Raw genomic sequence first — 15000 nt, forward strand, 5'->3', positions numbered from 1 at the left:
AATAACTAATAAATATTCATTTCATTCTAAATTTGTTAAAAATATCGAGAGAATTGTTAATCAATGCATGTACATTTTTTTTTTATTTTCATCAATTCTATTTTCATGAATACTACGAAGTATTAAAAAAAAAAAAAAAAATCCATAACAATTAACAAAAATTTCAACACTTTATTAAAATAAAACTTATTATAAAATTATTAAAAACTACACGTTGCCCTTTTGTCCTGTGACCTCTATAATTGAAATTACAAGAAAAATACACTTACTCTAATCACTGTGCTGGTCAATATAATTTTCAAAAGTCCGCGCTGAAAGTCTAAACGTAAAGTTGACGCATGCGCAGTGCAAATATTTAGAATACAAATATTCAGCTTATTAAAAATGTTAATTAAACAAGAAATAAACAATTTAAAGTTGGAACAAAGGTTTTTTGTACATGAACAATCATAATCAGAGGTTATTCCCATTGGATAGTGTACCATTCTATGATTTTGTGGTCGTTGCCGATAGGTTGCATTGTTATCCAATCAAGTGGATTTAGGTGAAAAGTCTTACAATTATGAGCATGGTGTATTGTGTCATTTACTTACAACAATGTCATAATAACAATAACACTAATAATAAAAATTATGAGAATGAAATTAATTATATCGGTAATACCAAATTGAGGTTAAAAATATCATTATCATTATTATTACTGAATGAATTATTGTTATTATTAAATTAATGTGTATTAGAGTATTAAATCCCAATCAACAACTTTTTTAATTCAAAAAAATGTTAAAATTTTTACTGTATATAAATAAAAATGTAAAATCCCTATTAATAAGATAGTTAATCGCTTTTAACCGCGGAGTTTACGCGGATCAGTCACGTTAAGTTTTTTAATGCTACTAGCTACTATGAGAGAAACAGAATTTTAATTTTTTTGTTAGGATTTGATTTTCAAAATCAACGAACAAATAACCTTTTATATGATAATAGCTTTACCTGCATTAATTAATTTATTTACATATTTCTAATTGTGCGCGGGAAAAGTTCAATTTTAAAATTAAGAGGCGAGCAAAAAATTACACTTAACAAAAAGATATGAAATCCGAACAAAAACAGTTTCACTGTAAAAAATTGCGCCAAGTCCACGTTCATAAAACTCATCTCAATAACATCTGCACTTTGCAAAAAAAATAAGACTCGTTACAATAATTTTCATTCTATACAAAAAAAAGTTAAATACAAAAAAATACCTAGAAACCGTCATAATGTTGAAAAAATTGAAAAAAATTTGTTGAAAATTTAAAAATTAAGAAAAAATTTTTTTATCATACTTGGCGCGCGTCATTGAGTACCCCAAATTTTTTCAGGATACATGAACATCCTTTTAATGTTTCAACATTTATAAGTAAGTCAACCTATAAAATGCATAAATGTAATTAATGAAATATTATTTTATGATACGTTTAACAAAAGTTAGGTAAAATCAACATGGCATACGTATTTTATTTGAAATTTTTAAATTCTCCGCCCATCGTTTATGATTTCAATAAAACGCCCTCTCCTGTTCGGTTATGCAATTTGCTTACAAGTGAATACGCCTGCATATATTGACTCTGTCGTGGAATCTCTGCGAAAATTGAGTTGATTAAAAAATAAAACGTATGGCCGACTAAATTGAGAAAATGCGGTGTGATTGCCAATCAAAATGTGTTAATTAACGATTACTATCCAAACCGTCCCAAAGAACTAGACTTTGTATCTTTATATGATTTCGCCAAGTGGTATGATACAACGAAAGATGAACCAAAAAACTCATTATTTGAATATTATAAACTTGGTCCATCGTTGTATCTAAAAAGAAGAACTAGAGGCTATTTGATTAATCATTATAGATATAATGTATCTACTCATCCTGAAAATTATTTTTATTCTTTATTGTTATTATTTCAACCTTGGCGAGATACTGAAGAATTGAAAAATGGCTATGAAACATATACTGAATCATTTTAATACCAACAGACCATGCTTAATCAAGCTACTGACTATCACGAATGTAATGAATATTTTAACAATGGTTTAGTGTATGTAAAAAATTTGGTTGAAGAGAAAACAAAATCATCAGAAAATGAAAACGATAATGAGTTAGATAGCATGAAGGAAGAATGTAACCAAATGGAGGTAGATATGATTGAAAAAGAATTAAAAGATGTCGCAGAAAAAATAGATGACCAATTTTCGCTAAATGATATGATAAATAAAATGAATAGTGATCAACTTAGGGTTTTTAATACTGTTAAAAATGTAGTACAGCAGGATTGTGATAAAATGAGATTGTATGTTAGTGGAGAAGGTGGAACTGGTAAAAGTTTCTTGATAAGCGTAATAAAGCGTTGGATCAAGGATTGTATGAAACAAGAAACTATGGTAACAGCACCCACTGGAATTGCAACGTTCAACATCAATTGACTAACAATCCATAGAGTATTTCAACTACCAGTCGAACACGGTTATACTCCTAAATATAAACAATTATCTGACAATGTCCTTAAGGTATTACGAGACCAATTAACTAATGTTGTATTGATTATTATTGATGAAATATCAATGGTGTCAAACATTACGTTGTTGTACATCCATTTAAGATTAGTAGAAATTTTCAATTCCGAAGAATGGTTTGGTGGAAAACACATACTTGTTTTTGGAGATTTGCTGCAATTGCCTCCCGTGCATGAAGATCCAACTTACAAAACGTTATCGCCATCAGAATTAGAGAAACGAGTTGACTCCTTAAGTACCATAAATTTATGGGAAAATTTATTCACTTATGACGAATTAAATATTAACATGCGTCAAAAAACTGATCAATCGTATGGAGAATTACTGTCCCGAGTACGCATTGGTAACATGACTAAAGAAGATATTATGCTTTTAGAACAAAGAAAAATTAATATTGATAAAAAATTATCTTATCAGGAAAGATTAAAAATGATATGTAATTATATTGATAAATTACCTTTTGACACAATATGTTTAATGCCTACTTGTAAACAGTGTGATCTATTAAACTCAGCCATGATGAACAAAGTTAATTCTGAAGAAGTGACTCTTACAGCTATTGATAGTACTGACTGTCCAAATTTCTTAAAACGAAAAACATTAGATACTTTATCTAAAATTGAAGATGATGCAAGCCGAAGTGCCGGGCTCTCTCAAAAAATTGTTATTAAAGTAGGAGCAAAAATAATGCTAAGACGTAACATCGATGTGACTCTAGGTCTTGTTAATGGTGCAATTGGACTTGTAAAATCAGTGACTAGATCCAACGAACATAATGAAGTTGAATCAATTAACATTGATTTTGGAAATGATGTAGTGCACAGTATCGAAAGAATAAGTGTAATATTTCAAGTTTTAGATAAAGCTTTTATAGTAAGAAAACAATTTCCAATTTGTCTGGGTTATGGAGTTACTGTTCATAAAAGTCAAGGCTTAAGCCTGAAAAATGCTGTGATTGATGCAGGAAATACTATATTTAGTGTTGGACAGACTTACGTAGCTCTTTCACGAGTCACTACGTTAGAAGGAATTCATTTAATTAATTTTGATCCCCACGCCGTCAAAGCTAACTCAAAAGCAATAGATGAGTATAATCGTCTTAGAAGTATTTATAGCAAAGATCTTCCATTAATATCAAATCAAGTCAAGCGCTGGACTAAAGTGTATGATTTGATATGGGATGTTGGATTGAGTTCATTTGAAGATGATCATAACATTGTACCGAAGTTGACAAAGCTAGATACATTACCCATGCGTGGCATTCAAAATACAGATAACATATCTAGCTGTTTAATTTCTATTGTACAGTGTATTTTACACAGTCAGATCACGAAATCATCTAGGTTTATTATTGGAGAATTTACTGACAATTTCAATTGGAGTGTCTTCATAAAAAATTATGCTGACAATAAACATATCTTACAGTCGACTATGATATGGAATTTGATGAATAATCGGCTACAAATAATTCAAGAAGGCGATCCCTCGATAATATTTTCGTTGCTGTGTGAAGAGTACGAGTTTATACGAAGTTTTATAGAATTTGAGCTATCATGTACTGAACGTTGCAAAACATGCACTTATGTACATTCATATATTGAAAATAAAAATATAATAACTTTAACAACAAAGGATGAAAAAAGTCTATAGCTTACAAGAATTGATTGATGAGTCATATAATCATTGGTATAATGACCTCAAATTTTGTAATAATTGTATGAAAATAACAGAAGTACAACGTAAGGAAACTCTTAAATCATCGAAAGAAATGGTCGTTTTAAAATTAGATTTATTTTCTCTTAACGATGCAAGAAATAAGCCACTAAAAAAAAAGTTTTCTATAAAATCAGTTCCAACGGCTAAAATTTCTATTAGTAATAACAGATATAAATTAATCAGTGCGATATATCTCTCGAATATGGAAGAAGAGTCAAATCATTACTTTGCAATTATAAGAAATCAATCAGGTTGGCTGCAATTAGATGATCAAAATGTTAATTCAATAAGATGGCCTGTAAAATCTAAAAATGCATATATATTTTTTTTAGAAATCACTAAATAAAATCACTTTCGCTCAAGGTTGAGCCTCTTTACTTATTTAATTATTATAAATTACTATCTAAATATTATTAGTTGAATCAAAATGAATATAAATCAAATCAAATCAAGTCAGATCTTCACACTGTATTTCTTCGTTTATATCTTTTAGCTTTTCGTTTTACATTATCCTTCACTTTAAATGCATTTTAATTTTTATTGTATCATCAAAAGCAAAAAATCTACTTCTATCGATATATTATGTATTCATATATTACGTACTCACATTTATAACCTCATATATTTAATCATATGTAATATATCTGTACTTGAATTGCCATTTGGCCTGTGCCTTGACATAAAATAAACAAAATCTAAATCTAAATCTTAATAATTACTTTACAAAAAAAAAAAGAAATCATCAAAAAAACAGATTCTCTGTAATATGGACGAGCCAAGTACATGTTTAGAAAGTGCAAGTTCGATAAGTATTAATGACAAAAAAAAAATAAAATCATAAGATGCCAAGTATAATCATTTTCCAAAAAATTATCAATTAAAAAAATACCAAGTAATTGACATAACTTTTGAAAAATTGAAAAAAATATTTTGAAAATTGAATCCTAACAAAAAATGTTTCACTGTAAAAATCCTTTACAAAATAATATGAAATAAAAAAATCTAAGTATGCGTTATGATTTTCAAAAATGAAAAAAAAAAATTTGGTGCTAATTTAAAAATTATTAAAAAAAATTTTTTTAACGTACTTGGCGTGCGTCATTGAGTACCCCAAATTATTTAATCTATTCAAAATAACGTGTAAATATTGTTTTGTTTGATTATGTTCTGGTTATTAATTAATTTCGGCTGTCAGTTTGATAATTTTTCGTTCCCTGAGCAACCATAATGTTATTTTTTAAGTACAATTTGAAGATAGCTTTTTAATATTACCCTTTATTACTTAATAATTTCATAATAAGTTCAGATTGTTAAAATTATTTATCAATGGAGCAGCTGGTAAGACAATTACTGTATTATATAATGTACTTGAAAAAAAAAAAGGAAAATAAAATTTCCTAATTATTTTGCTAATTTTGAAAGTATTATATCTTTGGGACAATATCGATATTTAAGTGATAAGAGTAACATTTTTATATTACGATGGATTTCGATAAAAAAAAATCTGAAAATCAGGTGACCATGAGGGCCATCCCTTAAGCTACCTATATATTTTCAAGCGTAAAACTCGATGAGATCTTTAATTTGAATCATTAAGCTCAAAGATGTTAAAAAAATCGGTTTTTTTTCGGCGCACCTTGCAGCTTTTTCAGCTTTAAAATGTATATTTTTTTATGTACTTAAAGGTAAAAATATATTTAAAGTACTACCGTAAAACTGTTATAAATAAAATTCTTAAATTAAAAATATTTGCTCTGTCCTTTTTCCCGGATTACTTTTTAAGGTTGCATTAATCTAAAAGCTTTAGAATATTTGTCACAAAATTATAAAGCTAAAAACTTGTAAATTCGAAATGCTTCTTAAATATCGATATTTTTGTAGATATACAGCATCCTGATAATTATGAATAAGTTCAAAAAAATTGATTGTTCATTTGCATTATTTTCCAGTAGTAATATATTATGAATCATTAAAGATTTTTATATTTAATTATTTGCAGAATCGCTTGATGACTTACCACAGATGTCGGCTAATGAAGTTGTTGAAGTTGACTCACCACCACCATTTGGTTTACTTACCAACCCAACATCTATGGATCATAATTATAATTTTTCTTCTGATCGATCTGACCATGAAGAATCTTCGGATTCTAACATCAATCCTGATTTGATTGGCATTGATAATGATTTATCATCCCCTGCTGTAGAAAATTTATCAGAATCCATTGATGATAATGATCGTTCTGAATTAACAAATATGGGAAATAATTTACCAGAGCTTAGTCTACTTGAAGGCACAGGACTTCCGGACCCTAACGTAATGTCAGAATCGACTGATGTTAACAATGGAGTACTGACAATTGCATCAGAAAACGAAATAATTATTTCTTCAGAGCAACCAGATATAAATCAACCGTATATTTACGCTCAGCAGTGCTTAGGCTGTTTTAATGACTTAATCGAAGTTGGTTATAAACCTTGCAATCATGCTCCATTTTGTTGGTCGTGTAATAATAAATGGCATGATGAGGCGATTGCAAATGGAGAATCATCCCGCATGAAAAAGGTGTATAGTTGAAAAGTATACTTAGAATTATAACCTTGAGTATACCTTCTATAATACGGCAAAATGTCTCATAAATGGGTTATAATATACATTATAAAACATTCTTATAAATTTGGAGTATACACAATTGTATAATATTTGATATATAGAAAAGTATATCCGAGATTATACTATTTAACATATTCCAATTTTATATAATACATGATAAGTAATTGATAATATTCATGACAGAAGTTGAAAATATAATACCTGGTATACATAGAAAATATATTTTCAGGTATACATAAAGAATATAATAAAAGTATATAAATTACTATAAATTATTCTATACTTAAAAAAATATTCTTAAATATTTATTATGATCAATTTTGTTATGTACAGTTGCTTTCTAAAACCAATGTTTATAACTTTATATATACTCAAATAAAGTAAAAGTCTCAATTATTGACAGGGGTCTAAATATTGACACCCTAAATTATTTTTAAATAATTTAATTATCTGTAATAAGAAATACTATCATATAAATTTTTATTAAATTTACATTAATTGAAAAATTGAAAAAAAAATACTGTCAGTTCAAAATATTTGCTGAGGGACAAGGCTCATAGTGCTAGTAGATTCCCGAATGTATTAGCATAGACCATTGTCCACTTAGCTATAGTAAATCAGTTCCTATCAGTACACCGCCCTAAACGGATGTGTAGCTTGTACATACTTATCTTTCAATATACTTAATAGTTGTAACCACGAATATATCTTTTACTTATTAATAGCTCCTTTAGTCCACTATCCTTTTATCATCAATATTAAATATAAGTTACTAAAAAATAAGTAAAGTTAGTACTCGTTCATCAAACCAACTTACGAGCGTCTATTTTCTTTAACAACTTTGGTTAGAAAAGCTTTTTTTCAATGCCGAGTTTAAATTAATTTCTTCATCTAATTATATGATCTTCTTTATTTTTAATTAACAATATGTGAAAAATTTATAAAATTGAATAATCGAAATTAATTATATGCTTTATAATATTTAAATAATGGGTGTTAATATCTAGTTCATAATTTTTAAGTTGAATCTCATATTGACAGCCAGTCGACAGCGTTATGACGCTTTTTTTTACTTTAATCTAAAAAATTTATTTTAAAAGTTTTAACTCTTCTGATTAAATAATTTATTTTTAAATTAATTTTTATATTTTTAATAGCAATTAATGGAATCATTTATGGAAATTATTATTAATAAAATTTAATAATATTAATTACTTAATAATAAGTTTCGATAAATAAGAATAAGCCGATGATTCTTCGCATTATAGGTGTCAATAATTGGGTCTAATGTATGTCAATAATTAGATCATTCAGTTTTTTAACCTGTCAATAATTGGTGTATCCGGATACTCTATTTAATTATTTAAAATTAATTATTAAAAATCACTGATTATCATTTAAAAGGAGAAATTGATTAGTAAAAACCTTACGTGAGTCATAACCACAAAGAAAATTCATCGATATTGATATTTGACTGTTAAAAAAAAATGAAATCATATCTTTGTCTCTTATAGTGTCAATAATTGGGGCTTTTACCTCAGTTTAGGTGATTGAAAAATTAAAGATTTTAAGTAAAATCTGTGTAAATATTCGATTGTACATTGTTTTATAAATGTTAATAACGTATAAATGTTCCAGCTGAAGTATTGTTGGAATGTAATTTGAGAGGTGGTAAATCCAAAACATTACCGGTTGATGAACCAAGAAAAAAATTGGATCAAAAAATCTTGGGAGAAATTTATAGTAAATTAATAATAAAAAAATCTGGAAATCGGTTGACCGTGCAAGCCAACCCTAGAACTTCCCGCTAAGTTTAAATTTGAAGCGCCTTAAATAAGTTTTTTGGTTAGTATATTGAGCTTTTCAAACTCAAAGCACCGTTTTTCAGATTTTGAGCTCTTCGAATTCAAATGTATTTATTGAACAACTATAACCTTTGAATGCGTCGTTTGATTTTCTTTTTTAAAAAAATATTCGACGCAGTTTTTAAAGTACAAAAAGAAAACTTATAGGTTAGTATTGATTGGTTGAGAAATCTGGAGATATTTTAAAAAAACAGCGAAAAACAAAATTTTGTGAATTTTAAACAACTATAACTTTTGAATGCGTTGTTCGGTTTTTATTTTCAAAAATGCATTCGACGCAGTTTCTTAAGCACAAAAAATGTATACAGGGTTTTATTATGATTTTTCCGCACACTTCAAAGTTATTTTAAAAAAACATAAAAATTCAATTTTTTTTTGTTTTCTTTTTTAATTTCTTTGGAATGGCTCGATGGATTAACTCTCAAATCTAATTAGATCTAAGTTTTGATAAGCCCTTTCGAATATCGTGTCGTAGAATTCAATCGGTTGATTCGTTTTTGAGAAACCGTACGACAAAAATTTATTTACAGACACACACGGCCGGACATTTCGGCAGGACTAGTCAGAATGGCTTCCTAAGGCCTCAAAACGTGGAGATTAAAACTCCAATGAAAACTCGACTTTTGAAAATTGGATCGAAATCAATAACTTCCCTTTAGTGGAAAGTTTTCAAGTTTCTTAGCGGGAAGTTAAAAATTATGCCTGTAATTGACCATAATCAATAACTGTATACTTTCATAATTTTTTTTCTTTCTTTTAGAATCTGTTAAAAAAGAATTTCCAGTATCATTTAACAAAGCTTACTTGGGTCAATGTATTAATAACAAATTAAATAAACTGCGTTATGAAAACAAAAAAAAATATTAAAAGATCAAGATGATGAAGAAGTTGCTGATAATTAATGGTTTAAAGTTTTTAATTTTCATGAATTTAAGAGCTGAGAGTTTTGATTTAATAACTTAAGTATTAATCTTACGATTATTGTATTATTACATTAAGATTTTGATTTGTATTGATTAATTGTTTTATTCTTGTTTTAAGTTTATCAATAATAAAAAGGCTATTTGGCATCAGAAAGGGAAGTAAATTTAATTGAATTATAACCAGCTTAAAGTAGTACTACCGTTACCACAAGAGTCAAATCCCAAAACCTAACCTTAATTGATTAACGCAGTAAATTTACCTATACTAAATCACGTTAGAGAAAGAAAAACAAAGATAAATTTTGAATGTTTTTTATTAATAAATATTCTCATATGCTCGGAAACCATACTGATTGTTATTAAATATGTTCTAGATGTTATTTTCTCTCGTTGTCTTAATTTTTATAAGAATCTGAACGTTCAGTTTTGTGAAATAAAATAAAGTCTTTGATTTTCCATAAGGATTTATGGTAAAGGCAAAAATATGTAAATATTAATATCTTTTTTTCAGGACTCGCCTCCAAGTTTCCAAAAATTTTATTGCTTAATTATGATATATGATATTATAAAGTACCAATCTGCCAAATTTCATTACATTGTGAACGTCAATTCTAAAACCGGCAGCACAACCTTAACTATTGGAAGAAAAAAAATTTCCAAAATAAATACAATAGTAAAATTTCATTGAATTGATCCTGAGATAGATAGTTTTTTACCGAGAAATATATTTGAACGTGCAAATTAAAGCTTTATTTTCCAGCTTTCAGATGTATTATCGAGGTATTACAATGGTATTATTGAGATCATTCAGAGAATTGCGATAACAGAACGAATTTTAAAAATCTTGAATGTTTCGCCTGAAAATAATTATATCCTCAACTATACTCAGAATTATATTTTTTTGATATACTTAGAATATACTCATTATATATAACTTTAATTATAAAACGCAGATGTACTTTTAGTCTATATAAAATGTGTATAACTCAAAATATACCAAGTTATAAATATCTTACTTATACTGCTAACTTATAATACATTATATTAAAACGGCAAAAAATCGTAGTATAAATTTATACCTCAAATTATGTCCTGAAGTATACTTTTGGATAATCCAATTATACCCTGGATTATACTTTTCACCTATACACTTTTTTTATGCGGGATTCACTTGCATATTGTGTAGAAGTTTGGTCGAAATTGCAGACGATTTAAGAGCGGATTATTAATTAACACAATAAAAAAAAAATTAAGATTAATATTAATTTTTAAATTGATATCATTTTAAAAGTTTTAATAGTTTGTAATTTACTTATTTAATAAGTTACTTTAATAATTTATTTTATTTAAAAATCTATAAAACTTGTGGAATTTGTCACTATAATAATTTATGTTTTAACAGTTTTAATATTTTTTTTAACGTTTGTAATGTGTAACTTCTTGAATATTTAAATTAAATAAACTTGTTATAAATTAGAAATATATTTCCATGAAATTATTATTACATTTAATTATAAATTCGTGTTTTCCCCAATATATTTAAAATACATCACGAGTAAAGTGGATCATTGTCAATTTTAACTATTTAAAAATTTTGAAGCTGGCTTTGAAGTTCTTTTTTTAACGAGAGGTAATTAATAATAATTTTAAAAAATTTAATTAATTTTTACTATATAAAGTTACAATTTTAATTTCAAATTGAAATAATATTATAACTTAATAATTATTACAATTATAATTTGATTAAAAAAAAAAACGCGTAATAATTTAAATAAAATATTTTGTTTTGTTACAATTAAACTTTAGAAAATGTGCGGGTAGATAATTTCATTTAGTAAATTTTTTACAATTTTAAAATTCATTTGAACACACAATACTGTATAATATAATCCGAACAAAAACAGTTCCACTGTAAAAAATTACGCCAAGTACACGTTCACAACTCTTGATTTACAAAAATGCCAAGGAGAAATTATCATTTTACAAAAAGATGTAAAATAAAAAAAAAAAAAACAGACCAAGTAGCCATTATGATCTTTCATAATTGAAAAATTTTGTGATAAATTTAACGAATAAAAACAATTTTTAGACGTACTTGGCGTGCGTCATTGAGTACCCAAAATTTTTTCAGATGAATCGTGATAACGTGATAATATCCCTCAGGTAACTAATTGATGTCAAATATCAGTAGTTCAATAATCACCTTATCTCCTGTTCTTTCCCTCTTCACAGCATTGCTGTATGTCTGATAGAAGTTTGATTAAACATCGTTTTTAATGTACAACTTTTAATAACTTTCCAATGAATGAACTGATTTTCAAGTGGCTGGCAGCATTCAACGCCGTTTTTAAGCCCCGTAAAGAATTTTTAAGTTCGCATTGATCAAACGTTAAAATTTAGGAGTACTTCCGAAAAAACACTTTTTCGGTTTTCTTTCGTTCACGATATCTATTGAACGAATTAACCGATTTTGACTGGTCAAGCGGCAATTGACGTGATTTTTCAAGATCAAGAGCTGATTAGTTTTTGGAGATAATCGACTGAGCCGTTTAAAAGTTATTCCAAAAAAGACACTTGAAAACAAAAATTTTTCTGAAATTTTTTCACGGTTTTTTTGAGATATCTTGAAATCCATCTATTGGAATCGGTCAAAATTGTATTCAAAATCCAAGTTCGTTGATGTTTTTTCAAATGGGCCAACCACGATGAAATCGGTAAAGTCGTTCATAAGTTATGGGAGGTTCACACACACACACACACACCGTGACACCCTCGTGGGGATACTCATGTAAGTTTTCTGTGACCTTCAAAAAATTTTCAATTTTCTTAGCGAGAAGTTAAAAATATACTGATGGCAAGAAAAATGATTACTGAATTAATTATAAAAATTGCTTAGTAAATTAATGATCAAATTTCGTGATAAAATCCTGTTTATTTTTTAATTTATAGTAGAAATAAATCTTACTTTAAAATAGGGCTCCGATGTTTCTTGAACATTTATTAATGCTATATTTTCTAATGAAGTGAATTTAATTAACAGTTGATTCAATTAATAAACTGATTCATTTTTTCTCGATCTGAATGAAATGTTCGGAAGCTATTTAGTTGTACAAATATCAATCTTATCCGTGAAATAATGAAAACAAGCATGAATTTCAATTGTTATCGATTCATATGGCCGATATTCAAGATGGCCGACACAGAAAGTAGTGTTGATAATTCGTGCAAAGTTTTTAAGTGCCATCCGATGTCTAAAGTACCAAAAATAGTCATCTGCATTATTTGTGAAAATGTATATCATGAAGGTGATTTTAATAAATATACAAAAGGTCATTATTTAAGTGAAATGCTGGTTATTTGCCCGAAACACCATCAGGACAACCTAACCACGAAAATTGAATATGATGTAAACACGCTAGACGAAAACACACGAAAATTAATTACACAAATTAAATTATATGAGAAGGGAGAACTACGTAATGAGTTATGCAATAACATATCTTTAAATCAGTCGAAAAATCAGTCTGGTATAAGTGAAGCTGTTGATACTGAGGAATTAACAGCTATTAGGATGGAGAATGAGTTGCTCAGGCAACTTAATACAGAACTTCAAGCAAGAAATAAGATTTTAGATGCTCTTATCGATAGTGACTCCTTCATTAATAAACCTCAAAGTACGTATGCTAGTGCTGTCAAAAGCAACACACACATACATGTTAAAATACCAAAGATATTGGTTAAACACAAAGATAATAACAATAACGAGACACTAGAACAAGTTAAGAATAAGATTACGGATGATATGGTGATTCCAATTAATTATGTCAAGAAAAATAATGAAGGAATAGTGTCTGTTTGCTGTAAGAATAACAACGATGTTACGAGAGCTAAAACAATGTTGTGTGATAAACTTGGTCGTGATTATAGTGTTGAGATAGAAAGTTTAAAACTACCAAAAGTTAAAGTCATCAATATTGATAACAACTTATCTAAGGAGGACCTGTGTGAAGACATCAACAACAGAAACTTCCTGGAATTAGATGCTGCTTTTAACATTGTGGCAGATTATAAAAATAATATTGGTAAAAGGACACTCATTCTTGAAGTTACTCCTGAAACTTACTTATATCTCTCAAACAATGATTTTAAAATTTATATAGGGCATCAACGATGTCGTGTTTTAGACTATTTCAACATCAATTTATGTCGTAAATGTGGTAGACTGAATCATAATCATAAAAAATGTCTAAACTCAGTTAAGTGTATAAATTGTGCTGGTGATCATCTGACTAGTGAATGTAAACAACAAGAAAAAAAATGCGTTAATTGTGTTTTTACAATAATAAGTATCAAAAAACAGACCAACTAACCACTGTGCAAACGAAACATGCTGTCCTTATCTCACTTACAAATTTAACAATCTGATAAATAATTGTGACTATCCAACTAAACCTAAAATTCCAATATCAATAAGGTAGGGAATTAACTAAAATTAACTCTCTTCAATCCTAATGAGTGATAATTTTGATATTCAAATTGAAAATATTTATAGTGAATTGGATAGTTTAAACAGTTCTCTTAAAATTGAAGATTTATTAATACTGCATTTAAATGTGAGAAGCATAAATTCTAACTTTGAAAAACTAGAAATATTTATTGAAAACCTAACTGTAAAACCTGATGTCATTGTATGTTCGGAAACCTGGTCACTTATGTGTTACTCTTTCTACTCGCTTAATAATTATGATATCTATTATAACCACAGCCATATTAATAGAGCTGATGGTGTTATTATGTATGTGAAAAAGTCTTTACAATATACACCATTGACGGAAGTAGTTGGTGATTTAAAAATTGTTTCAGTCAAAATAAAACTAAATAACAATAAATCCATCAAGGTATCGGGTGTATACAGATGTCATGATGTAAATAAAGAACCTTTTGTTAATCTACTCTCAACATATTTAACGGATAAACATGGAAAAATCATGTTATTGCTGGGGACTTCAATTTTAATCTTCAAAGTGATGATCAAATAACAAATTTATTTATGTCTACTCTTCTTGATAATGGCTACCTTCCTTATTTCAATGGGACTACTAGACCTCACGATTTAGGAGGATCATGCATAGACAACGTATTTATAAAATCTAATTTTAGTGATATTAAATCATTTACCTATACTAACGTATTTACAGACCACTACCCGATTTTTGTATCTTTAAGTGTTGATACGCATCATCTTAAAAACAAACACGAGTGTTATATCTTAGATTATACTAAACTAAAGAATTTAAGTAATCAAGCTAACTGGTCTACACTATTAAATA

General features: G+C 27.7%; 1 protein-coding gene across 1 annotated transcript in view; it reads right to left on the bottom strand.

Annotated features, from left to right (window-relative positions):
• The window catches only part of LOC141529217 (uncharacterized), a 17908-nt gene extending 13743 nt beyond the window's left edge, over positions 1-4165 (bottom strand). Inside the window, exon 1 of the mRNA XM_074245694.1 lies at positions 2690-4165. Coding sequence (XP_074101795.1) covers positions 2690-2727 — 38 coding nt within the window. The 5' untranslated portion in view covers positions 2728-4165. The remainder of the gene's footprint in view (positions 1-2689) is intronic.
• Positions 4166-15000: the final 10835 nt, after the last annotated feature.

Source organism: Cotesia typhae, unplaced genomic scaffold (genome assembly GCF_013202065.1).
Source record: "Cotesia typhae breed Kobodo isofemale line unplaced genomic scaffold, CoteBio_Ctyphae contig_11, whole genome shotgun sequence".
NCBI classification, from domain to species: domain Eukaryota; kingdom Metazoa; phylum Arthropoda; class Insecta; order Hymenoptera; family Braconidae; genus Cotesia; species Cotesia typhae.